The sequence below is a fragment of the Budorcas taxicolor genome, chromosome 4, assembly GCF_023091745.1.
Source record: "Budorcas taxicolor isolate Tak-1 chromosome 4, Takin1.1, whole genome shotgun sequence".
Lineage (NCBI taxonomy): Eukaryota > Metazoa > Chordata > Mammalia > Artiodactyla > Bovidae > Budorcas > Budorcas taxicolor.
In genome coordinates, this window is record NC_068913.1 from 89,593,911 (window position 1) to 89,620,405 (window position 26,495).

At 38.6% G+C, this 26,495-nt stretch overlaps 1 protein-coding gene across 1 annotated transcript in view; it reads right to left on the bottom strand.

The window, feature by feature from the left end:
- The window catches only part of IQUB (IQ motif and ubiquitin domain containing), a 73,949-nt gene that overhangs the window by 10,764 nt on the left and 36,690 nt on the right, over positions 1-26,495 (bottom strand). The window contains exons 7-9 of the mRNA XM_052638476.1: positions 22,281-22,456; positions 8,697-8,867; positions 3,790-3,966 (exon numbers count right to left, since the gene is read on the bottom strand). Of these exons, the coding sequence (XP_052494436.1) occupies positions 3,790-3,966; positions 8,697-8,867; positions 22,281-22,456 (524 nt within the window). The remainder of the gene's footprint in view (positions 1-3,789; positions 3,967-8,696; positions 8,868-22,280; positions 22,457-26,495) is intronic.

The following is a 26,495-nucleotide window of genomic DNA, read 5'->3' on the forward strand; positions in this document are numbered from 1 at the left end:
CTGAAGAAAGTCTCCTGTAGGCAACATATACATGGCTCTTGCATTTTTTTTTATCCATTCAGCCATTCTATATCTTTTATTTGGAGCATTTAGTCCATTTACATTTAAAGAAATTATTGATAGGGATGTACTTATAACCATTTTGTTTATTGTCTTCTGGTTGGTTTATGGTTTTTATTACTATTTTTGTTGCTCTTTTCTTCTTTTGTTCTCTTCCTCTTATGATTTGATGACTTTCTTTAGTGTTATGTTTGGATTTTCTCTTTTGTGTGTTTTTCTATTACAGGTTTTTGGCTTGTGGTTACCATGAGGTTAATATACAACAATATGTATCATTTTTAAGTTGATGTTCCCTTAAGTTCAAACATGTTCTAATATCCCTGTATTTTTATTCCACCAGCCACCACTGCCATTGTTAATATTTCTGACATTATATTTTACATCTTTTGTTTTTTGTATCCTTTACTTACTTATTGTGGATAGATGATTTTCTACTTTTGTCCTTTAACCTTCCTACTAGCTGTCTAAGTGGTTGATCCACTACCTTTACTGTATGTTTGCCTTTACTAATAAGATCTTTGCTTTCATAATTTTCTTCTTTCTAGCTGTAGTCTTTTCTGCTTAGAGCAGTCCTTTAAAATTCTTGTACAGGTGGTTTAGTGAGGCTGAATTATTTAAGCTTTGGTTGTTAGTAAAACTCTATCTCCCTTTCCAATCTGAATGATAGCCTTGCCAGGTAGAATATTCTTGATGGTAGTTTTTTTCCCCCCCTTTTCTCACTTTGACTGTATTATGCCAATCCCTTCCGGCCTGCAAAGTTTCTGTTGAAAAGTCAGCTGATAGTCTAAGAGTTTCCTTGTATACTACTAGTTGCTTTTCTCTTTTTCTTTTGAATGGAATCTTTTTTTTTTTTTTTTTCAGCAGTAAGTCTCAACAGTGTGCTTAAAATATTAACATTAACTAAACCATGGTTAGAAAAAGATGTGCTGTTATATAAACTCTGTTGTTCCATTTACAGAGCACAAGCAGAACAGCTTGGTAATAAATCTTAAGGGCCCCTAGTATTTTCAGAATAGTAAATGAGCACTCACTTAAACTTAAAAGTCACCAGGTGCATTAGCTGAGAGAGTCAGTCTGTCCTTTAAGGCTTTGAAGCTAGGAATTTGACTTCTCTCTAGCTATGAAAGTCCTAGATATCATCTTCTTCCAGTATAAGGCCATTTCCATTTCATCTATACTAAAAATCTACTGTGTAGTGTAGCCATCTTCATTAATTATCTTGGCAAGATCTTCTGGATAACTTGTTGCTTCTACGTTTATGTTATGGAGAGCTCTTTTCCCTAAATCTCATGAACCAACCACTGTGAGCTTCAAACTTTTCTACTGCAGCTTTCTTACCTCTCTCAGCCTTCAAGAAAATGAAGACCATTAGGGCCTTGCTCTGGACCAAGCTTTGGCTTATGGAAATGTTATGGTAAGTCTGATCTTCTATCCAGACGACTCAAACTCTCTACATACCAGCAATAGGGCTGTTTCAATTTCTTATCACTCATGTGTTCACTGGAGTAGCACTTTTAATTTCCTTCAAGAACTTCTCCTTTGCATTCACAAGTTGGCTAACTGGTGCAAGAGGCTTAGCTTTTGGCCTATTCTCATTAAGCTTAATCATTTCCAGCTTTTGATTTAAAGGGAGAGGTGTGCAACTCTTCTTTTCACTTAAATCCTTAGAGGCTTTTGTAAGGTTATTAACTCGCCTAATTTCAATAATGTTGTGTCTGAAGGAATAAGGGTTGTCTGAGGAGAAGGCCTGGTGTGCTGCAATTCATGTGGTTGCAGAGTCGGACACGACTGAGTGACTGAACTGAACTGAACTGAGGAGAGGAAGAGAGAAGGAAGCACCACCAGTTGGTAGAGCAGTCAGAATACACACAGCAATTAAATTTGCTGTCTTATATGGGCAAGGTTTATGATGTCCCAAAACAATTATAATAGCAATATCAAAGATCAATGACCACAAATCACTGTAACAAACATAATAAACATGAGAAAGTCTGAAACATTCTAAGAATTTACCAAACTGTGACACAGAGACACAAAGTGAGCAAAAGCTGTTGGAAAAATTGTGCCAATACATTTGCTCAATGAAGGGTTGCCACAATCTTCAATTTATTTAAAAGAAAGAAAGAAAGAAAAACAGCATCTGCAAAGTTCAATAAAGAAAAGTGCAATAAAACATGGTATGCTTGTACATATGATTCCATTTATAGGACAGGGTTAGGTATAACTACAGAAATAAAATGCTGAACAGTGTTTGCCAAGGGTTAGGCATCCAGGGGAAGGACTGATTATAAAGTAGCATAATGAGGGAATTTCAGGGAGGTGAAAAGACTATTTTATCTTGATTGTGCTATTGGCTGTTGATTACACAACACTGCATTTGTCAAAACTTATCAAAAACGTTGGATTTTACCAAAGGTAAATTTAAAAAGTGAATAAAATGGTATAATGTTATGTGAATGTATAGAACATTGAATTCTATTATACTACCACAAGCATATGAAAATTGTATAAGTCCATAGAAGACTAAAAAGTAGTTTGGAAACACAGAACAATGATAAATATTTTGATGGTCAACTTTTCTCTTGAACTTTTGTTACATTTTAAAGTTCTCCTGCAATATAATTAAGTTTCAAAAATTCATTAAAAGAGAGAATATAAAAATCAAACACTTTTACTTTTTCTAAAAGTTTCTAAAAGCAAAATAGATGTTTGGTCAGCCTCTTAAATTATTAGAGATTATTACTCTAAAAATAATCATTGGAACAACACTATTAATATTTCAAACTCTTTAACAAGTGCCTCAAAAATTTACTAAATGTGGTTTTTTTTCTTTTTTTTTTAATTTTTATTTTTACTTTATTTTACTTTACAATACTGTATTGGTTCTGCCATACATTGACATGAATCCACCACGGGTGTACATGCAATCCCAAACATGAACCCCCCTCCCACCTCCCTCCCCACAACATCCCTCTGGGTCATCCCCATGCACCAGCCCCAAGCATGCTGTATCCTGCATCGTGTTTCAAATAGTCTTGCAAAGCAAGATGGCAAAGTTTTTAGAAAGAAAAATCTCCAAAGACGGCTAAGCATATTGGAGTTGGAAAAAGCAATTTAATTCAAATACATATTACATTTGAAGTTCTTGCAGGATATCTATGCGAATCAGCTCAGTAATAATTATAACTATGTGGTAAGTATTATAAAGGAACACAAAGGTGCATGTAGAATCTCAGAAATGAAGAGATTAACTCTCTCTGAGGCCTAATGAAGAAGAGTACATGTGAACTGAGTCCTAAAAAATAAAGAGGAGCTGGCTGCATAAAGTCAGGGACAACATTCCAGGTGGAAGCACCAGAATGTGCAAAAGCTGGAAGGTGTGAGAGACTGTGAGGTATTCAATATAGTATAGTATTCAACTGGACACTTGATCCAGAGAGTAGGAGAGAATTCAAGGTTGGAAACACAAACAGAAAGTGTTAAATGGTTCATTTATCAACAGAAAAAATATCATTCAAAGAAATTTCATCAATAAGATGATCTTCCACATGGACCCCTAGCAAAGTACTAAAGCAAAATTTGAATATACCTCATTTTACTATAGCATGAAAAGTGAAGTCGCTTCGTTGTGTCCAACTCTTCGCTACCCCATGGACAGGAGCCTGCACCAGGCTCCTCTGAGCATAGAGTTCTAATAAAGGAATACAGGGCAGGGAAAGGGTAGAGTACCTTAAGGTATCTTGCAACTTCTGGATTAAACAGAGGTGTTTTGATGTAATGAAAAAAGAGTGTTGCAATCCTTTTTCTGAGTCCTTCAAGATTCTGATGTTTGACTCCTCTCATCATAAGGTCCACCTCCCTGTCAATCAATTCCAGGATTTCCTGAGTCAGTTTACATTCATGTTCCTGTGTAAAATACACACACATATTTTGTATAGAACATTAAACATCATCAAGTTAGTTTCTAAAGTTATCACCCAAACAAGCTAAAACTAGATTCCAAAAGTAATGAACCATTGCTAACATAAGTATAGATGAAAGTGAAAGTGAAAGTCGCTCAATCATGTCCAACTCTTTGCGACCCCATGAATAGTCCATGAAATTCTCCAGGCCAAAATACTGGAGTGGGTAGCTGTTCCCTTCTCCAGGGGATCTTTCCAACCCAAGGATTGAACCCAAGTCTCTTGCATTGCAGGTGGATTCTTTATCAGCTGAACCACCAGGAAATCCCGTAAGTATAGATGGAGACCACTAATTTGGAAAAGAAATTGACATTATCTACTGGAATTTAAGATGTCCATATTCTACAACCCAGCAATTCTACTAAAGTGCTTTAAAGAAATGTTCATGGAGTCATTGTTCAAACCAGTTCAAAATCAGAAATAACCAAATATCCATAAATAAACTGATTGCATAAATAAGTGAAAAAGTAGGTGGCTCAGATGGTAAAGAATCCACTACAACACAGAAGACCCAAGTTCAATCCCTGGGTCAGGAAGATCCCATAGAAGGGAATGGCTACCCATTCCAGTTTTTCTGCATGGAGAATGCCATAAACAGAGAAGCCTGGTGGGCTACAGTCCATGGGTTCGCAAAGAGAAGAGTCAGACACAACTGAGTGACTGTGAGTGATTAACACTTTTGGTTCACACAATAAAGTATTACCTAATATACAGAAATGAATTAACTAGAGCTATATATAATAACAAATTTAAATCTTACAAATTAATGTTTAGCAAATGAAGCAAGGCACAAAATAATACTTACTGTCTCATTCCATTTAAATAAAATTCAAAAATAAGCAAAACTACAGTATATTAATTAGAGATGTATCAGTTCAGTTTAGTAGCTCAGTTGTCTCTGACTCTTTGCGATCCCATGAACCACAGCACGCCAGGCCTCCCTGTCCATCACCAACTCCCGGACTTTACCCAAACTCACATCCATTGAATCGGTAATGCCATCTAGCCATCTCATCCTCTGTTGTCCCCTTCTCCTCCTGCCCTCAATCTTTCCCAGCATCAGGGTCTTTTCCAATGAGTCAGCTCTTTGCATTAGGTGGCCAAAGTATTGGAGTTTCAGTTTCAACATCAGTCCTTCCAATGAACACCCAGGACTGATCTCCTTTAGGATGGACTGGCTGGATCTCCTTGCAGTCCAAGGGACTCGCAAAAGTCTTCTCCAACACCACAGTTCAAAAGCATCAATTATTTGTCGCTCAGCTTTCCTTATAGTCCAACTCTCACATCCATACATGACCACTGGAAAAACCATAGCTTTGACTAGATGGACCTTTGTTGACAAAGTAATGTCTCTACTTCTTAATATGCTGTCTAGGTTGGTCATAGCTTTTCTTCCAAGGAGTAAGCGTCTTTAAATTTCATGGCTGCAATCATCATCTGCAGTGATTTTGGAGCCCAGAAAAATAAAGTCAGCCGCTGTTTCCCCATCTATTTGCCATGCAGTGATGGGACTGGATGCCATGATCTTAGTTTTCTGAATGTTGAGCTTTAAGCCCACTTTTCCATTCTCCTCTTTCACTTTCATCAGGAGGCTCTTTAGTTTTTCACTTTCTGCCATAAGGGTGGTGTCATCTGCATATCTGAGGTTATTGATATTTCTCCCGGCAATCTTGATTCCAGCTTGTGTTTCTTCCAGTCCAGCGTTTCTCATGATGTACTCTGCATATAAGTTAAATAAGTAGAGTGATAATATACAGCCTTGATGTACTCCTTTTCCTATTTGGAATCAGTCTGTTGTTCCATGTCCAGTTCTAACTGTTGCTTCCTGACCTGCATATAGGTTTCTCAAGAGGCAGGTCAGGTGCTCTGGTATTCCCATCTCTTGAAGAATTTTCCACAGTTTATTGTGATCCACACAGGCAAAAGCTTTGGCATAGTCCATAAAGCCGAAATAGATGTTTTTTTCTGGAACTTTCTTGCTTTTTCAATGATCCAGTGGATGTTGGGAATTTGATCTCTGGTTCTGCCTTTTCTAAAACCAGCTTGAACATCTGGAAGTTCACGGTTCACGTACTGCTGAAGCCTGGCTTGGAGAATTTTGAGCATTACTTTACTAGCATGTGAGATGAGTGCAATTGTGCGGTAGTTTGAGCATTCTTTGGCATTGCCTTTCTTTGGGATTGGAATGAAAACTGACCTTTTCCAGTCCTGTGGCCACTGCTGAGTTTTCCAAATTTGCTGGCATATTGAGTGCAGCACTTTCACAGCATCATCTTTTAATATTTGAATTAGCTCAACTGGAATTCCATCCCCTCCACTAGCTTTGTTTGTAGTGATGCTTTCTAAGGCCCACTTGACTTCACATTCCAGGATGTCTGACTCTAGGTGAGTGATCACACCATTGTAATTATCTGGGTCATGAAGACCTTGTTTGTACAGTTCTTCTGTGTATTCTTGCCACCTCTTCTTAATATCTTCTGCTTCTGTTAAGTCCATACTATTTCTGTCCTTTATCGAGCCCATCTTTGCATGAAATGTTCCCTTGTTATCTCTAATCTTCTCGAAGAATTCTCTAGTCTTTCCCATTCTACTGTTTGGTAAATAGGAAGAAAAATGAAGGAAATGGCTACCATGAAAAGTAAGTATGGGACTTCTCTGGTCGTCCAGTAGTTGAGAATCCGCCTGCCAGTGCAGGGGACACCGGCTTGATCCTTGGTCCAGACAGATTCCACAAATTGCAGGGCAAGTACGCCCACACACTTAGAGCCTGTGTTCCTCAACAAAAGAAGTCACCGTAATGGGAAGCCTGCACACCTCAACTAGAGAGTATCCCCCACTTGCTGCAACTAGAGAAAGCCTACATGTAGCAACAAAGATCCAGAGCAAATATAAATAAATAAATAAACAATATTTAAAAAAATAAAAGAAAAAGAAAGCATGGTAATTATTTTTTGAGGATGAGAAAGTAAATTGAAAATATGAAGAGAAAGGAAGATGCTGACAAAGTCCTGTTTTGGGCCCAGGGGGATGGCAACAGGGTTGGTAGTTTTACATTTGCAGATATATACTTGATATGTTTATTTCTGTATATTTATATAATTCACAATCATTTTAAATAAAATGCTTGAAATGATTGAATAAGAAAGGCTAAATAAGAGTTAAGTGATTAAAGTAGAAGTATTTAGAATTAATAAAATAGAATTAAGTTGCTCCAACTTCCCAAGAGGGACTACAAGAAACATAGTTTGAATGAAGGAATCAGAAGGTAAAGTCAGTAATTATAAAATGTTCTGTTTTTTTTAATGCATACTTAGTATGGCTAATGAAAGGATCTGCATCGGTGGTCTTGGAGAGCACATTACAATGACCTGGAATGATTTTTAAAAATCTTAACATTGCTATCACACTTGAGTATCTGATTGACCTGTTCTGAAATGGGGTCTAGATATCATTCCTCTTAATTTATTCTCATATTCTCTCTCCCCATTTCTCTATATAACTCTTTATCTCTTTCAAGCTGTCCAGATGATTCTAATGTATATTCAAGTTCAAGATTCACTGGTCTGTATGAGTAACTGTCATCAAAATAATACTTCTTATTTATTGAGGGCTCCCTATTTGTAAATATTGAGACATACAAATTATATATTTTATTTATATTGTATATACAGATGTATGTATAAGTATATACACAGGTATATATTTATATCCTCAAAGCAACTAATTTTACAGATAACAATAGTTTCAGAAATATTCAATAACTTATCTAAGGTTGTACAGCCACAATAAATAGAATCAGAATTCGAATTATGCTTACAGACCTTGATCCTTTACCAAATATCGTTCAGTAAATGTGTGTGTGGTTATGTTAGGTTAAATGTATTAAGATATGCACAACTTATCTTTTATGAGTCTATCCTCTGACTCTTTTAATTAACCAGCTAATGGTCCTAATTACATCAGGTAAGAGGATTTCTACTGTACTCCCTTCCGGAACTCTCTTTTTTCCAGTTTGGTCATTTTATTGCCCTCTAGAGATATCATGTTTATTTCCTACCTCTGAACCTACTGCTTCTCCCTCTCCTCCTAACCATCTTTAACTTCAAAGACAGTTACGAGACACACATCTCTGAAAAGGCAGCCAGTACTTAATTGAGTTCATGCCTTTGCTTTCAAGATGGGCAGTAATGGAAAAGAAGTATGGAGACTGACCTTTCGATCAGACACATTTACTCAACTGCTTAATGTGCCTTAAGTCAATAACTGATAAGGAAAAAGAAATAAAAATACTTATATACAAATGCTGCTTTAAAATGGATAAAAATAAAATTTTCATCACAAATGTCAAAATATCTAGACAATAATTGCTGTTTTATTATTAATCTCATGTTATATATATCTGCATTCATTAGAGAGACATTTATATTTAGACTATTCACTGTGTGATATTTACATTAGTATGTATCATAATACATAGTTTAAGAACTTTTAGATAAATACTAATGCATAAACCATATCCTCCCCAAATTGTACCCAAACGATATATTGTTGACAAAATAAAATTAATAATTTATTATCTTTATAATTACTTAGTAGAAAGCATCTTATTTATTTTAGTATTCAATATTTTTACTGGTGATATGACACCCAAAACCTAAGAGAAGGTTAATGTACCTTTACTGTATGTTTAAGCGTTAAGAGTACGTCCAGCCTCTCATCTTGAGAGACATTCTTCAGCATGATGCAGCTATAGATGTTTTGCAGCTCTCTGGCTCTGATGGTAAATTGTGTATCCATCTCAATTATTTTGCCATCAAATCTTCTCCACGTCTTTGGAGCTGAACACTTAAAAAAAATAATATTATAACTATCAGTTAATTAAAGCTTCAAAAATAATCTTATTCTGTCTACTGTAAGTTAACCTTATTATCAGGTGATTTATGAATAAAAATATCACTAAAACTTTGTTGTTCAGTCACTAAGTCAGCTCTAACTAGAAATTAATTAAATAATTGGTAGACCACGGGAAAGTAAAACAATTTAGGAGAAAAAATATCAGAGAGCTTCAGTCTACAGAAGTGCAAATATTTTCTCAAGATACAGAATTTGCTACTAATTTGTACTAACTAGCATGATTGTTGGGTTTCCCTGGTGGCTCAGTGGTAAAGAATCCGCCTGCTAGTGTAGGAGACACAGGAGGCTCAGGTTTGATCCCTGGGTCCAGAAGATGCCCTGGAGGAGGAAATGGCAACTCACACTAGTACTCATGCCTAGGAAATGCCATAGACAGAGCAGCCTGGTGCACTACTACAGTCCATAGGGTTGCAAAAGGGTTGGACACAACTGAGTGACTAAACAACAACAAAGTATGATGGTTAGCTTGATGGATTTGTGAAATAACTCATTACCTCCTTGGGAAAAACATGCTATTTAGAATGCTAAAAAGATAGTGTACTTGGTTCAATTATATTGAATTGGATGAATGTGCCTTGACAATTGAGAAAAACCTTTGTGGAACAATTGTTACAATCCTCAATGTGTCAGACCTACAACTATAGTGAAATGGAACTCAGTTATAGTTCCGTTTCCCATCAAAATAAATCCATAACAAGTTCACAGTTCTTTACAAAGCAGATGTCCACAGTAAAACATCTGTATTTAGCTATCTTAGCAGTGCTTTGGCCCCTGCCTCCCTGGTGATCGGTAAGATTCTCACTTTCTATTTCCAGATCTGGCTTGGTGCATCTCAACCTAGCCCACCTCCTGAACTGAAGGTCAAAGACGGAGTTAATTTTTCCTGAAGCTCATATAGGTAGTCCCACTCTAAGAATTCAGAGACAGGAAATAGTGAGTCCTAGCTGACTCAGGACACCAACAGAATATTTAAAGACTATGTTTGCCAGTGCTATTGTTCCCTCCTGCCAAGACTACCACAACTTTAAGGGAAGATTTGTTGACCTAGAAAGAGCATAGTGAAAACTCAGTGACTCTTCTACTTTAAGGTATATAGGTGCTGAGTTTCCTTCCCTGATTATAATTTATCAAAAAAGGTGACTATGTTGATCAGGACTTCTAACCATTCAATGCTCTATTTTTTTGTAGACTGATAATTTGAGGCTTGGGAGACCTGTAGTTTAATTTATGTCATACTTGCAAGCATTTCAGTCTCAAATTTGATTCAGTTTAAAGCTTAAAGAGAAGTCCACATATTGGAACAAATCATCAGGAATGTAGAATAGCCAGATAGAGAAACTCTACAAGCCTGTATTTATTTAGTATGACAATAGTATGAGGAATTCTTAGTTACAGCCTCAATTTACCTTTTTTTTACACTTCATATTAGCTCAATTACATTGAAAACTACCAAACTACTATTTAACAAGAAATGTATTTGATATGTTTTCAAAGTAATGGCAACATTTTCTGATCAAAGGTAAAGCAGATGTTGTGCAGAGCTAGGAATCTTCATTAGAAACTTTAGATCCTCAGTTCTAGTTTTAATCTAGCAAATGAAAAGCTGCAGCTCTCTGATTAATTTCTATTTTTAGAACACAAATCTAATATTAAATAATGTAAAGTTAATTATCAGACTGATAGAATTAATAAGATTTATTACGATTATAAGAGGGAAATAGCTCAATAAAAATATTTTATGATTTAATTATTATCACTTGGAAATTTTTTAAATATATTGTTTTCATGGATATACTCTTGTTTGGGGTAGATCTCAGAGTGTTATTGAAATATAATATTTATTGCAAAGCTCTTTTTGAAACTTCTAAGGAATAAGCAATCTTAGGCTACATTTCATATAGCAATCTTTTAAAGTCTAAAGCCTTAATCTGCAGAGTTTTACTCAGGGAAATGCTATTAAATGTAATTTCTTTTCTTTTCTTCCAGTAATGTGAACAATACCTTCAGCTCTGCAGGCTGATAAGTTATTTCATTTGTAATAATCCAAGTACAATAACCTTTTAATGAAATGCTTAGTTCATCTACTCTATTCTGGATCTTCTCAGCTGTGCTGTTGATTTAATTCTACCTTTCCTCCAAGTTTTTGGCCCCATTTAAGATACTACAATACAGTAATACTCTGTATTTTTTCCAAATATCAGTTCACTTCAGTTCAGTTCAGTCGCTCAGTCATGTCCGACGCTGTGCAACCCCATGAATTGCAGCACGCCAGGCCTCCCTGTCCATCACCAACTCCCGGAGTTCACTCAGACTCACGTCCATCAAGTCAGTGATGCCATCCAGCCATCTCATCCTCTGTCGTCCCCTTCTCCTCCTGCCCCCAATCCCTCCCAGCATGAGGTGGCCGAAGTACTGGAGTTTCAGCTTCAGCATCATTCCCTCCAAAGAAATCCCAGGGCTGATCTCCTTCAGAATGGACTGGTTGGATCTCTTGCAGTCTAAGGGACTCTCAAGAGTCTTCTACAACACCACAGTTCAAAAGCATCAAATCTTCGGCACTCAGCTTTCTTTACAGTCCAACTCTCACATCCATACATGACCACAGGAAAAACCATAGCCTTAACTAGACGGACCTTTGTTGGCAAAGTAATGTCTCTGCTTTTGAATATACTATCTATGCTGGTCACAACTTTCCTTCCAAAGAATAAGCGTCTTTTAATTTCACGGCTGCAATCAACATCTGCAGTGATTTTGGAGCCCTCCCAAAATAAAGTCTGACACTGTTTCCACTATTTCCCCATCTATTTCCCATGAAGTGATGGGACCAGATGCCATGATCTTTGTTTTCTGAATGTTGAGCTTTAAGCCAATTTTTTCACTCTCCTCTTTCACTTTCATCAAGAGGCTTTTTAGCTCCTCTTCACTTTCTGCCATAAAGGTGGTGTCATCTGCATATCTGAGGTTATTGATATTTCTCCCGGCAATCTTGATTCCAGCTTGTGCTTCTTCCAGCCCAGCATTTCTCATGATGTACTCTGCATAGAAGTTAAATAAGTAGGGTGACAATATACAGCCTTGACGTACTCCTTTTTCTATTTGGAACCAGTCTGTTGTTCCATGTCTGGTTCTAACTGTTGCTTCCTGACCTGCATATAGGTTTCTCAAGAGGCAGGTCAGGTGCTCTGGTATTCCCATCTCTTTCAGAATTTTCCACAGTTCATTGTGATCCACACAGGCAAAGGGTTTGGTATAGTCAATAAAGCAGAAATAGATGTTTTTCTGGAACTCTCTTGCTTTCTCCATGATACAGCGGATGTTGCCAGTTTGATCTCTGGTTCCTCTGCCTTTTCTAAGACCAGCTTGAACATCTGGAAGTGCACGGTTCACGTATTGCTAAAGCCTGGCTTGGAGAATTTTGAGCATTACTTTACTATCGTGTGAGATGAGTGCAATTGTGCAGTAGTTTGAGCATTCTATGGCATTGCCTTTCTTTGAGACTGGAATGAAAACTGACCTTTTCCAATCCTGTGGCCACTGCTGAGTTTTCCAAATTTGCTGGCATACTGAGTGCAGCACTTTCACCGCATCATCTTTCAGGCTTTGAAATAGTTCAAATGGAATGCCATCACCTCCTCTAGCTCTGTTTGTAGTGATGCTTTCTAAGGCCCACTTGACTTCACATTCCAGGATGTCTGGCTCTAGGTGAGTGATCACACCATCGTGATTATCTTGGTCGTGAAGATCTTTTTTGTACAGTTTTTCTGTGTATTCTTGCCACCTCTTCTTAATATCTTCTGCTTCTGTTAGGTCCCTACCATTTCTGTCCTTTATTGAGCCCATCTTTGCATGAAATATTCCCTTGGTATCTCTAATTTTCTTGAAGAGATCTCTAGTCTTTCCCATTCTGTTGTTTTCCTCTATTTCTTTGCATTGATCGCTAAGGAAGGCTTTCTTATTTCTTCTTGCTAGAGAAGCTATTCCACGTTCAAGGTCGGGGGTGGGGGGGCGGTGGTGAGGAGATATCCCTCGTCCAAGGTAAGGAGCAGCGGCTGCACTTTGCTGGAGCAGCCGTGAAAAGATACCCATGCCCAGGGTAAGAGAAACCCAAGTAAGATGGTAGGTGTTGCAAGAGGGCATCAGAGGGCAGACACACTGAAACCATAATCACAAAAAACTGGTCAATCTAATCACACTAGGACCACAGCCTTGTCTAACTCAATGGAACTAAGCCATGCCCGTGGGGCCACCGAAGACGGACGGGTCATGGTGGAGAGGTCTGACAGAATGTGGTCTACTGGAGAAGGGAATGGCAAACCACTTCAGTATTCTTGCCTTGAGAACCCCATGAACAGTATGAAAAGAGAAAATGATAGGATACTGAAAAAGGAACTCCCCCGGTCAGTAGGTGCCCAATACGCTACTGGTGATCAGTGGAGAAATAACTCCAGAAAGAATGAAGGGATGGAACCAAAGCAAAAACAATACCCAGTTGTGGATGTGACTGGTGATAGAAGCAAGGTCCGATGCTGTACAGAGCAACACTGAATCGGAACCTGGAATGTCAGGTCCATAAATCAAGGCAAATTGGAAGTGGTCAAACAGGAGATGGCAAGAGTGAACGTCAACATTCTAGGAATCAGCGAACTAAAATGGACTGGAGTGGGTGAATTTAAGTCAGATGACCATTGTATCTACTACCGCGGGCAGGAATCCCTTAGAAGAAATGGAGTAGCCATCATGGTCAGCAAGAGTCCGAAATACAGTACTTAGATGCAATCTAAAAAACAACAGAATGATCTTTGTTTCCAAATATATTCAATATCAAATCCTTTCTACCGTTCAATTTTTAACTTAAATCCTACCTTTTTTGTAAAGATTCTTAACTACTGTGGTATGAAACCACTGAAATCACTATTATCCAAAGTTCTATTATATTTGTTAAAAACAAACACACACACAGAATATGCAGTATGTATATTTCAACAACTCAGGGCAATGCAATTTGGGTCCAAATAGTTCTATAATTATTTTGTTTGCTAATTCTATTTCTCATTGCAGAGTATAAGAAATAAATTTCTTATGTAGTTTTATGTATTTCACAGGGCCTCAAATATTCACTCATTCATTCAAGAAATATTTACTGTGTTTACTGTATATTGTTCCATGTACTAGGTAGCAAGTAGATAAATTTCAATTTCATGAACTCCAGTCTAAGGGCATAGAAAAATTTAAAAATAATTGAAATAAAAGTTGATTATGCTTCTGATGCCGGTAAACAGATAACTTCAAGTAGATATGAAGCACTTAACTGGTGAAAAGAAAATAATATCTAAGATAAAACTGAAGAATAACTAAGAATTAGCCAGGTTAAAAGTAAACTGAGTGATACAATCAAAGAGTCCTAGATTCAAAGTTTGAGTTCCCTACTGTCAACACTGAAAAGATATTTTTAAAAAAATCTTTGGCAAAGTTGTTTTGATACTTGGATATATTACTGTCAACACAGATAACGTGGTCTTCAAGTCTAAGCTTTTTTGATTTCAGTCTTTAAGGTATTTTTTTAATTACTCTGATGCAGGAAAATGTCAACTTTCCTTACTTCTCTTTTCTATTTTTTTTCCTTTGAATGCTGTGGCTGTAATAACAGATGTACAATAGTCATGTTCTTAAATTGCTTCAGAAAACAAGAACATAATAAATTCCATTTAGGTGCCAACAAATGAGACAGCATAGATTCTGGAGGAGAGAAACAGAAGGACAGCAGGAAGACACACTTTGAGGACGGGGGGGTGGTGAGATAACAAAAACCTTGAGAGCAGCAAGCTTCCACCAAAGAGAAGAAACGGCTACACTATGAGAGGAGGTCTTTCCTTTTCCCTAAATTAATACTCTAGTCCCTCAGGGCACAAATTAAGAATAACACTAACCCCCAGAGCTACTGGGTAGTGATCAACTTTTCTTTCACACAGCCAAGGGATTTTGTTCATCCACAGAGGACACCCCTGTGTACTGTGGTGCTGAGAGAGAGCCAAGAGCTGGTTGCATTTTCCCATCCCATTAGCTGCTGGCCACCTGAGTGAGGAGAAAAACAAAACTAAATGACACAGTTAACAGACTGCAGTTTTTTAGCTTGTGATTCTGAGACACAGCATGTGAATCAAAGAGATTCAAAGAAACAAATGGCCTTGACTCCAGGGAAAACCTCTTGCAGAAATTCAAATTCAAATTGTCTCTTTACACAGTTTGGATAAGCAGCACCCAAGATATATTAGACTCTGGTTGATGATTTTTCTTTAAAATTTCTTGACCTGAATTTCTTCACCTCTGTCAATTTGTGAGTTTTTAACATTTGACAACCTGTGGCTGTCAATGTTTGATAGGATAAAATTAGACTGTTTAAATAATGCTTCAAAAATCTTAAAGGGTTAAATAGATTAACCCTTTTATGCAGAATATAGGCTTAGTATAGAACCCCTAATAACTGATTAGTTCAGTGCTTTTATTGGACTAATTCAAAACAATAATCATTCATTACTCAAGAGAAATTCTGTGTCCTTAATAAAATATAACTATTAATTCAATATACTATATAATACTTGGACACATTGAAATTAAACTAAAACCAAACCATGAAATTTTATTTTCCAAAGTTATTTTCAAATTATAGGAAAGTAAATATTCTCTTTACATATCCATATGTTATGGCACTAAATGTGAATCTTAAAATCTACATCATGACCCTGGTTGTTAGTATTTACATTTCAAAATGGTCTAGCCTTGAGGATTAATTCAAGCTATTTTTTTCTTAGCAATCAAAAAAACCTATAGAATAAGTTACTTCAAGTTTTATGAAATCAGTGCTGACTCCTCCTGAATGCTTATTAGAGTCATTGCCAGGCATGGGTAGGGTTGGGTGGGAAGAGGCAGACAGGCATGAAAAGGCGGAGAACTGGTATCAGAATTTATAACAAAGGACTAACTGTAAAATCTACCTTAACTGATTTCTACGATGTTCATTATGGCACCATATACAAAAAGGTAATTTAAATTAATCTTGTGTTAGAATAACGAAGATTTCACAATTTATTATAGGAGGTTAAAAGCAGGCCAAAAGCCACCATTAGTCAATATGTTTAGAGAATGGATGAATGATGTTATCTCATAGAATGAGGATTGACTTCAGGTGTAGTTGTTCCAGTCCATGGTGTGTTCTTCTTGCCCTATATAACATTTTGGTCAAAACTGAGGCCAAGTTCTCTTTTATCAGCTAAAACGTCCATTTCTTCTGAGTCTTAGCCTGGAGATTGGTGAGATTAAGTGGTTTATCAGCTGGGGTAACCATAGGTTCAGAACCCCAATTCTAAAACCTCCAACCCAAAAAAACCCTTTTTCGTGATTTCTACAAGTTCTTGTGGCCAACTTTTTCATCCTTTTTGCAATCTTCTGATCTTGCATCTTTGTATGTTGCCCTGAATCAGTCTGGATGTTAAGGCCTAATCATTTCTCTTGTTCCTTTCCCTCTTATATTAAAAAAAAAAAAAAAAGAATCCTCTTGCACTAAATACTTCTATCAGTTAGTGATATAATTAATGAAATTACAGAAGCCACACTGTGCTCCACTGACTTCTAACTATGTTCTGCCCTTCCTATCTCTCCAGCAACACTCAAAGACCTCCATGTTTCTGGCACAATTACCTGGCAATTCTTCCTATAACAGGATCATTCAGGGTCTCAGATTTTACCCCTAAACTAACCAACATATTTACCAAACAAAAACAAAACTAAATAAATAACAACAAAAGAACATCTTCTTCACAGGAATTATGAACAAAATGTCCCCATCTCATCTTTCTTGGAGAAATTTAAAGAACTTCTTAGCTATACTTGACAACAGGAGTAACCATCATCAACTGGCTCCAGAAGCTCAGATCATGAACTCTTTATTGCCAAATTCAGACTTAAATTGAAGAAAGTAGGGAAAACTGCTAGACCATTCAGGTATAACCTAAATCAAATCCCTTACGATTATACAGTGGAAGTGAGAAATAGATTTAAGGGCCTAGATCTGATAGATAGAGTGCCTGATGAACTATGGAATGAGGTTCGTGATATTGTACAGGAGACAGGGATCAAGACCATCCCCATGGAAAAGAAATGAAAAAAAGCAAAATGGCTGTCTGAGGAGGACTTACAAATAGCTGTGAAAAGAAGAGAAGTGAAAAGCAAAGGAGAAAAGGAAAGATATTCCCATTTGAATGCAGAGTTCCAAAAAATAGCAAGGAGAGATAAGAAAGCCTTCCTCAGCAATCAGTGCAAAGAAATAGAGGAAAACAACAGAATGGGAAAAACTAGCGATCTCTTCAAGAAAATTATAGATACCAAGGGAACATTTCATGCAAAGATGGGCTCGATAAAGGACAGAAATGGTAGGAACCTAACAGAAGCAGAAGATATTAAGAAGAGGTGGCAAGAATACACAGAAGAACTGTACAAAAAAGATCTTCACGACCAAGATAATCACGATGGTGTGATCACTCACCTAGAGCCAGACATCCTGGAATGTGAAGTCAAGTGGGCCTTGGAAAGCATCGCGATGAACAAAGCTAGTGGAGGTGTTGGAATTCCATTTGAACTGTTTCAAAGCCTGAAAGATGATGCTGTGAAAGTGCTACACTCAGTACGCCAGCAAATTTGGAAAACTCAGCAGTGACCACAGGATTGGAAAAGGTCAGTTTTCATTCCAGTCCCAAAGAAAGGCAATGCCATAGAATGCTCAAACTACCGCACAATTGCACTCATCTCACACGTTAGCAAAGCCATGCTCAAAATTCTCCAAACCAGTCTTCAGCAATATGTGAACCGTGAACTTCGGGATGTTCGAGCTGGTCTTAGAAAAGGCAGAGGAACCAGAGATCAAACTGGCAACATCCGCTGTATCATGGAGAAAGCAAGAGAGTTCCAGAAAAACATCTATTTCTGGTTTATTGACTATGCCAAAGCCTTTGCCTGTGTGGATCACAATAAACTATGGAAAATTCTGAAAGAGATGGGAATACCAGAGCACCTGACCTGCCTCTTGAGAAACCTATATGCAGGTCAGGAAGCAACAGTTAGAACTGGACATGGAACAACAGCCTATTTCCAAATAGGAAAAGGAGTACGTCAAGGCTGTATATTTTCATCCTGCTTATTTAACTTATATGCAGAGTACATCATGAGAAACACTGGGCTGGAAGAAGCACAAGCTGGAATCAAGATTGCTGGGAGAAATATCAATAACCTCAGATATGCAGATGACACCACCCTTATGGCAGAAAGTGAAGAGGAGCTAAAAAGCCTCTTGATGAAAGTGAAAGAGGAGAGTGAAAAAATTGGCTTAAAGCTCAACATTCAGAAAACGAAGATCATGGCATCTGGTTCCATCACTTTTCATGGAAATAGATGGGGAAATAGTGGAAACAGTGTCAGACTTTATTTTTTGGGAGGGCTCCAAAATCACTGCAGATGGTGACTGCAGCCATGAAATTAAAAAATGCTTACTCCTTGGAAGGAAAGTTATGACCAACCTAGATAGCATATTAAAAAGCAGAGACATTACTTTGCTGACAAAGGTTCATCTCATCAAGGCTATGGTTTTTTCAGTAGTCATGTATGGATGTGAGAGTTGGACTGTGAAGAAGGCTGAACGCCAAAGATTTGATGCTTTTGAACTGTGGTGTTGGAGAAGACTCTTGAGAGTCCCTTGGACTGCAAGGAGTTCCAACCAATCCATTCTGAAGGAGATCAACCCTGGGATTTCTTTGGAAGGGATGATGCTAAAGCTGAAACTCCAGTACTTTGGCCACCTCATGAAAAGAGTTGACTCACTGGAAAAGACCCTAATGCTGGGAGGGATTGGGGGCAGGAGGAGAAGGGGACGACAGAGGATGAGATGGCTGGATGGCATCACCGACTCGATGGATGTGAGTTTGAGTGAACTCCGGGAGTTGGTGATGGACATGGAGGCCTGGCGTGCTGTGCTTCACGGGGTCGCAAAGGTTCGGACACCACTGCGTGATGGCACTGAACTGAACTGAAAGGAAATAAAGCAGCAGATAAAGCACAAGCAGGAAACCCTGCACAAGGTTCAGTCTTAAAGAAGGCAGGTAAGTGTCACCTTCTTCCCAGTCCACTGGCACTTCAGAGGCCTCCAGCTCCTTCTTGAGCCCTGGGTTCATGCTGTCCTCCTACAGTTAAGAATCAGATACATAAGGAACACAGTACCCAGTGATGATGTTGGATTCAACAAAAAGCAACATGCTAAAAGGAATTATGTTTAGTTCAAAATATGACTCAGGAGAAGTGTGAATATTATGGCTTCCATACAGTAGGACTAATCGTTTCTAGAATGAAGATATTTAAGCATTTGAAATGATAGCATCTACATGGCATATTTTCTTATAGTACTTGAAATATAAAACTACAAAAGGATTATTTCTGTTCCTTATTTTTCCTCCCTACCTTCCTCCACAAGCACTTATTGATACTCTGTGATGAGTACTGAGCTAGGATATGAGGATATGGAGATAAAAAGATAGCTCTTGCCTTAAGAAGCTCAGATCCAGGAGGATTCAGACATAATCCTGATGATAAAACTGAGCACTATGCACTAAGACAGAAGTGAAAGGAAGTCTTATGAAGGTATATGCACGCAAGTGTGCTAAGTTGCTTCAGTCATACCTGACTCTTTGCAACACTATGGACTGTAGCCTGCCAGGCTCCTCTGTCCATGGGATTCTCCAGGCAAGAATACTGGAGTGGGTTGTCATTTCCTTCTCCAGGGCATCTTCCCAACCCCAGGAAAGAACATGTGTCTCTTATGTCTCCTGCACTGGCAGATGGATTTGTCACCACTAGCGCCACCAGGGAAGACCATGAAAGTATACAGTACAGGCTAAAGCAGAAGGGTCAAGTAGTCCTTTTTGGAAGAAGGGGTCTCTGGGCTTGTTTTGAAGGGTGAGTAGCTGGTTACTGAGGAAGGAAGGAAAGGGTGCTACATGCAGAGGCCACAGAAGAAGCAAAAGCCCTGAGAGCATGTGGTTTTCCTGTGAATGTGCAACTGAGTGAAATTGGAACAGTCTGGCTGTGGTGCATGAGCAGGGATGATGGGATGGGTCAAGTGTGCCAAGAATCGACAATAAAAGTCCTTGTTCCCAGAGGGCAAGGGAGGAGCTGTGTGGGATGAGGTCCCTATGGCAGCAATATGGAGGATGGGGGAGGGAATAAAGAAGTGAACCTGGAGGTTGAAAGCCTCATTTGGGGACATAAAGGAATCCAGATGGGAAGGAAACCCAGATCCAAGTAAATCAGTATCCAGCTCTCACAGCCAAGGTGAAACCTTCCCATGAAACCCTCCCAGGGAGAGAGCGGGAAGCAGAAAAGCCGAGCTGCTCCATAACATCTCAGAAGCTTCCCACCCTCTCGAGTTCCAGCAGGAGAACAAGGCATTCCACCAAGACTCACATTAGCTGCAGTTCAAGTCTCTGCCTATATGGCCTGTTTGGAGACATGCAAGGTCATCAATGTGGCATGGCAGAGCCACCTCCCTGCAGGCAGTGGTAGGCCATTAGTAAGGAAGAAGTAAAGAATTGAGGCAATGATTAAACTAATAGAACAGAGAAGATGGTGATTAAGTAGGACATCAAGAATAATGCCCAGGTTTCTGCCTGAAGCAGCTTAAGTGCATGATGAAACCTTCATGGAGATAAACTATGTGAGTGCTACAGAATAGGAGCCTCAGTTTGGAGGTGAGGGGACAAGGAATGGTAAGACGAGATGAAGCAGGGGTTGACATGTCAGCTTGAGTTGTACTGTGGGACAACCAAGGAGCAAGAGAGTAGGCAATTCAGTACATGATTTGCAAGCTCCTAAAAAAGACGCTTACTCCTTGGAAGGAAAGTTATGACCAACCTAGATAGCATATTAAAAAGCAGAGACATTACTTTGCCAACAAAGGGTCCGTCTAGTCAAGGCTATGGTTTCTCCAGTGGTCATGTATGGATGTGAGAGTTGGACTGTGAAGAAGGCTGAGCGCCGAAGAATTGATGCTTTTGAACTGTGGTGTTAGAGAAGACTCTTGTGAGTCCCTTGGACTGCAAGATCCAATCAGTCCATCCTAAAGGAGATCAGTCCTGGGTGTTCATTGGAAGGACTGATGCTAAAGCTGAAACTCCAATACTTTGGCCACCTCATGCGAAGAGTTGACTCATTGGAAAAGACCCTGATGCTGGGAGGGATTGGGGGCAGGAGGAGAAGGGGACACAGAGGATGAGATGGCTGGATGGCATCACCAACTCAATGGACATGAGTTTGAGTAAACTCCAGGAGTTGGTGATAGACAGGGAGGCCTGGTGTGCTGCGACTCATGGGGTTGCAAAGAGTCAGACATGACTGAGTGACTGAACTGAACTGAACTGAAGAGAGTTCTGGCCTGCAACTGTAGGGAGCTCCAGGATGCAGGTAGGAGTTAAAGCCAAAAGAAACACTGAGATCAAACAGGAGAGCATACGAGATGAGTAGGAGGCATTTATAATATCAAAAATTATGGTTTTTTAAATAAATGTTCTCAAATAACAAGAATCACATAACTATTAGAATCATTACCGGCAAATAGTTTAAAGAACTCCATCCCTTTTCTTCTTGTGGCTGGATAGGCTTTTAATTGTTTGGAGAGATCAAGTTTATAAAAGGAAATTGGTCACTATGGAAACAGGCTATCCAATATCAAACAGGCAGTTTTACCACAAAAGGGTAATTACTTTAGTTTTTCGCTTAATTGTATGTTTTCATGGTTTTCAATAATCACATATCCTTTTGGTTAGAAATTTTCAGTCAGTTAATGACCTGATAAGCAAAAGCAGAAACACTAATCCATAGCTCTTTGCCCAGGTTGCTTACTATGGGCACCACAGATCCATACATTCTGTGACTGCTATAGTCTACATTTCAGTGGGGTGTGCAATTCACCTAATTTCTATAGGCAGCCTAAGTCTAAATGAACAGAGTCACTAGGATGGTGTCTCCATGTTTTCCTTCGCCAAAGCTTGTTTGTTAAGAACATGTTAATTTCATGTTACTTATCAATCATTATTCTAGGCTGCAGTGAAAATCTAAAGCTGTATAAGAAGAAAAATTATACAAAATTTCAATAATTTCAAAATTACACAAAATTTCAAAAATTATGTCACCAAAAATACTAAACAAAACTCATGAAAATTCTTACAATGTAATTGTCTTCTTTAGTTCATTCCTCTATATTTTTAAACTCAGGACACATTCATATATAAATAATGTTACTTCACTAACCTTATCCAAAAAACTTTGTATCTCTGCTTCCTGGTTCTCTGTGTAAGTGATATATCTATGTCTCCCAATGGAAGCAATTATCTGCGTCTCTTTTTCCAGAAGTTCACACAAAGCAGCTTTCCTTTCAGCTCCAGTCAAAAATTGGTTAATGCGTGTGAGTTCTTCTTGCCGCCAGACTAGAGGAATAACATGAAAGACTCTTGAGTTTTTAAACACCCACATCTTTACAGAGCATTTTTTACTATCACATCCTCACAAGCAGTAGTTTATTTTTATATCAATTTAAATAAAATTATACATGAATAGCATCATTCATATTGTACACCTGATACATGAGAAAACAGGATGAAATGGAAGCTGAGACACAACAATAAAATAGAGTCAAGCAAACACAAGTCATAAGACATCAGTACAGATGATGTCAAATTATGCCTCCAGGTAAGCATAAACATACCCCCAGTATTGGGAAAAATACAGCCTGGATTTAAAGCAGCCACGAATGTGTCTTGCTCAGCTTCCCTCTAAGAGAGTGACTGTAGCTAGGAGGCAGGTGGCTGACAGTACCAGCTATAGCATTTCAGATCTGCACCATGTTGGAGCAGAGGCCATACTCTTCTCACTAAGCTGTCAGTCAAAAAAGTAAGAACCACGGGAGAAGGGCCTGGCCATGGCTGCCCAACAGTGGCATTTTCTGTGGCCAGTTATTATATCAGAGCTGACCATCTGGCCGGCTCAGATTGCCTCAGGGTTCTGTCTGTCTGAGGATCTCCATTCCCCATCCTTTTCATTCCCTCTCTCAACTTTCACAGGTGTCAACTCCTATCTCAATCTGAAGACTCTCTGTCTTTCCCTGATCTCTACCCTTTATCTTTACTTCAAACTCCATCCTAGTGTCTGCTTCTGCCAGTACCCAAATTGACAGTTTTATGTAGAATTGTTGACTTCAATTGTTTTCTTCATTACTAGCACTTTTAGTACCATTTTCCATCTCTTTACAAAATGCTAATTGTATCAGCAAATGTTATAAAATAATTACATTTACACTTAACTCAAACCAATGAATTAAGTTAAAATAATATTTACAACATTTTAAAGTGCGGGTTTGAGGACTTCTCCGGTGGCTCACTCAGTAAAAAGCAAACCTGCAAAGCAGGGTTTGATCCCTGGGTTAGAAAGATCCCCTGGAGAAGGAAATGGCAACCCACTGCAGTATTCTTGCCTGGGAAATCCCATGGACAGATACCTTGGTGGGCTACATTTCATGGGGACACAAGAGTTGGACATGACTTAGTGTTGGACACCACCAAAATGTTGTTGTTGTTATCCAGTCCCTCAGTTGTGTACAATTCTTTGTAACCACATGGACTGCAGCATGCCAGGCTTCCCTGTCCTTTATCATCTCCCAGAGTTTGCTCAAATTCATGTTCATTGAGTTGGTGATACCATCCAATCATCTCATCCTCTGTCGTCCCCTTCTCCTCCCGCCTTCAATCTTTCCCAGCATCAGGATCTTTTCAAATGAGTCAGCTCTTCACATCAGGTGACCAAAGTACTGGAGCTTCAGCTTCAGCATGTCCTTCCAATGAATATTCAGAGTTGGTTTCCTTTAGGATTGACTGGTTTGATCTCCTTGCAGTCCAAGGGACTCCAAGTGTCTTCTCCAATACCACAGTTCAAAGGCATCAATTCTTCAGCTTTCTGCTTCTTTATGGTCCACCTATCATATCCATACATGACTAATGGAAAAACCATAGCTTTGACTATACTTTGTTGGCAAAATAATGTCTCTACTTTTTAATACACTGTCGAGGTTTGTCATAGCTTTTCTTCCAAGGAGCAAGTGTGTTTTAATTTCATGGCTGCAGTCACCATCCACAGTGATTTTGGAGCCCCCCAAAATAAAGTCTCTCACTGTTTCTATCGTTTCCCCATCTATTTGCCATGAAGTGATGGGACCAGATGCCATGATATTAGTTTTCTGAATGTGGAGTTTTAAGCCAGCTTCTTCACTCTCCTCTTTCATCTTCATCAAGAGGCTCTTTAGTTCCTTTTTGCTTTCTGCCAAAGGATGGTGTCATCTGCATATCTGAGGTTATAAATATTTCTCCCCACAATCTTAATTCCAGCTTGTGCTTCATCCAACCAAGCATTTCACGTGATGTACTCTTCACAGAAGTTAAATTAGTAGGGTGACAATATACAGCCTTGACATATTTCTTCCCCAATTTGGAACCAGTCTGTTGTTCCACGTCTGGTTCTAACTGTTGTTTTTTGACCTGCATACAGGTTTCTCAGGAGGCAGGTAAGGTGGTCTGGTATTCCCATCTCTTTAAGAATTTTCCACAGTTTGTTATGATCCACACATTCAAAGTCTTTAGCTTAGTCTGTGAAGCAGAAGTAGATGTTTTTCCAGAATTCTCTTGCTTTCTCTATGATCCAGTGGACGTTGGCAATTTGATCTCTGGTTCCTCTGCCTTGTCTAAATCCAGCTTGTACATCGGGAAGTTCTTGGTGCACATACTCTTGAGCCCTAGCTTGAAGGATTTTGAGCATTACCTTGCTAGCATGTGAAAAGAGTGCAATTATAAAGTAGTTTGAACATTGCTTGGCATTGCCTTTCTTTGGGATTGGAATGAAAACTGACCTTTTCTAGTCCTATGGCCACTGCTCAGTTTTCCAAATTTGCTGGCATATTGAGTGCAGCACTTTAACAGCATCATCTTTTCAAATTTAAAATAGCTCAACTAGAATTCCATAACTTCCACCAGCTTTGTGCATAATGATGGTTACTAGCAATAAAAAATGTGTTGCACACTACAAAGTGTTAGTTATTATCAACAAAGAATGTGTTGCACACTATAATATATAAAATAGATAATCAACAAGGACCTACTGCATAGCAGAGGTAATTGAACTCAGTACTCTATAATAACCTATAGGGGAGAGGGAAAAGAATCTGAAAAAGAATATATATATGCATGTGTGTGTGTATAAATCACTTTGCTGTATACCTGAAACTCACACAACATTGCTTCCCTGATAGCTCAGTTGGTAAAGAATCCACCTGCAATGCAGGAGACCCTGGTTTGATTCCTAGGTTGGGAAGATCCCCTGGAGAAGGAGGAGGCTACCCACTCCAGTATTCTTGGGCTTCCCTTGTGGCTCAGCTGGTAAAGAATATGCCTGCAATTTGAGAGACCTGGTTTCAATCCCTGGGTTGGGAAGATCCCCTGGAGAAGGGAAAGGCTACCCACTCAGACACGACTGAGCGACTTTCACACAACATTGTGAATCAATTATACTCCAATATAAAAAAATGTTTTTAAATAATGTGTTACATGAAATACACTCTAAAAGTAAATCATAAAATGCCAAATAATAGCATTTTTATAGACTTAACTTACCTCAAGATGATGCTATAGACTTAAAATTAACCTGAGAAAATACAGAATACTAGATCCTACCCCAAACTTAAACAAATCAAAATTTCTGGGCTCAGATATACTTATTTTAACAAGCACTACATTCATTTCTTATACATGCTAAATCTGGGGAAGAAAACTGTTTTATATCCAACATTGCAAAAAATGTCAAAGCTACATTAAAGGAAAAACAGTGTTGGAAAGAACTTTAGAAATTAAACAGTTCAACATTCGTCCCCATATAAGATGGGGGACGAATTCTCCTCCTAGCAGTGTGGACAGATTTAATTTGCTCACCCAGGTCCTAGTCCTAGCTTGTGAGGCAAAACATAGTCAGTCTACTCTGCACAACATGGCACCAAAGATAACTGTCACAGACCACTTAGATTTTCTCTTTTCCAGAAAAAAACACTTCCCTTTCTCAAACTGTATATAATTTGCCATAATTTCATGTCCCATCCACGTCTAGTTCCTTTTTAATATATGACATGCCAAGTTTCTGACAAGATGAAGGCTTTTATACAGGCTGCTAGCTGCCCTCTCCTACGTTCTTCTAGAAATGATACAAGAAATATGAAATAGGGGGAGGAGAAGGAGAGACTGGAAGCAATACTAGAAATCAGAGAGAGGTGTGATCCATGTGGTAGAAACTTTCAGGGAAGTTCTTTAAGACATAGTTGCAGCTACCACTGGAAGACACTCAAGGAGGCACAAGTGTCGTCCCTCAAACAGCTGCTGTCTCATCTCAGAAAGTGAACACTCTAGCAGAAGGTAGCAAACCTTAATTCAAGGA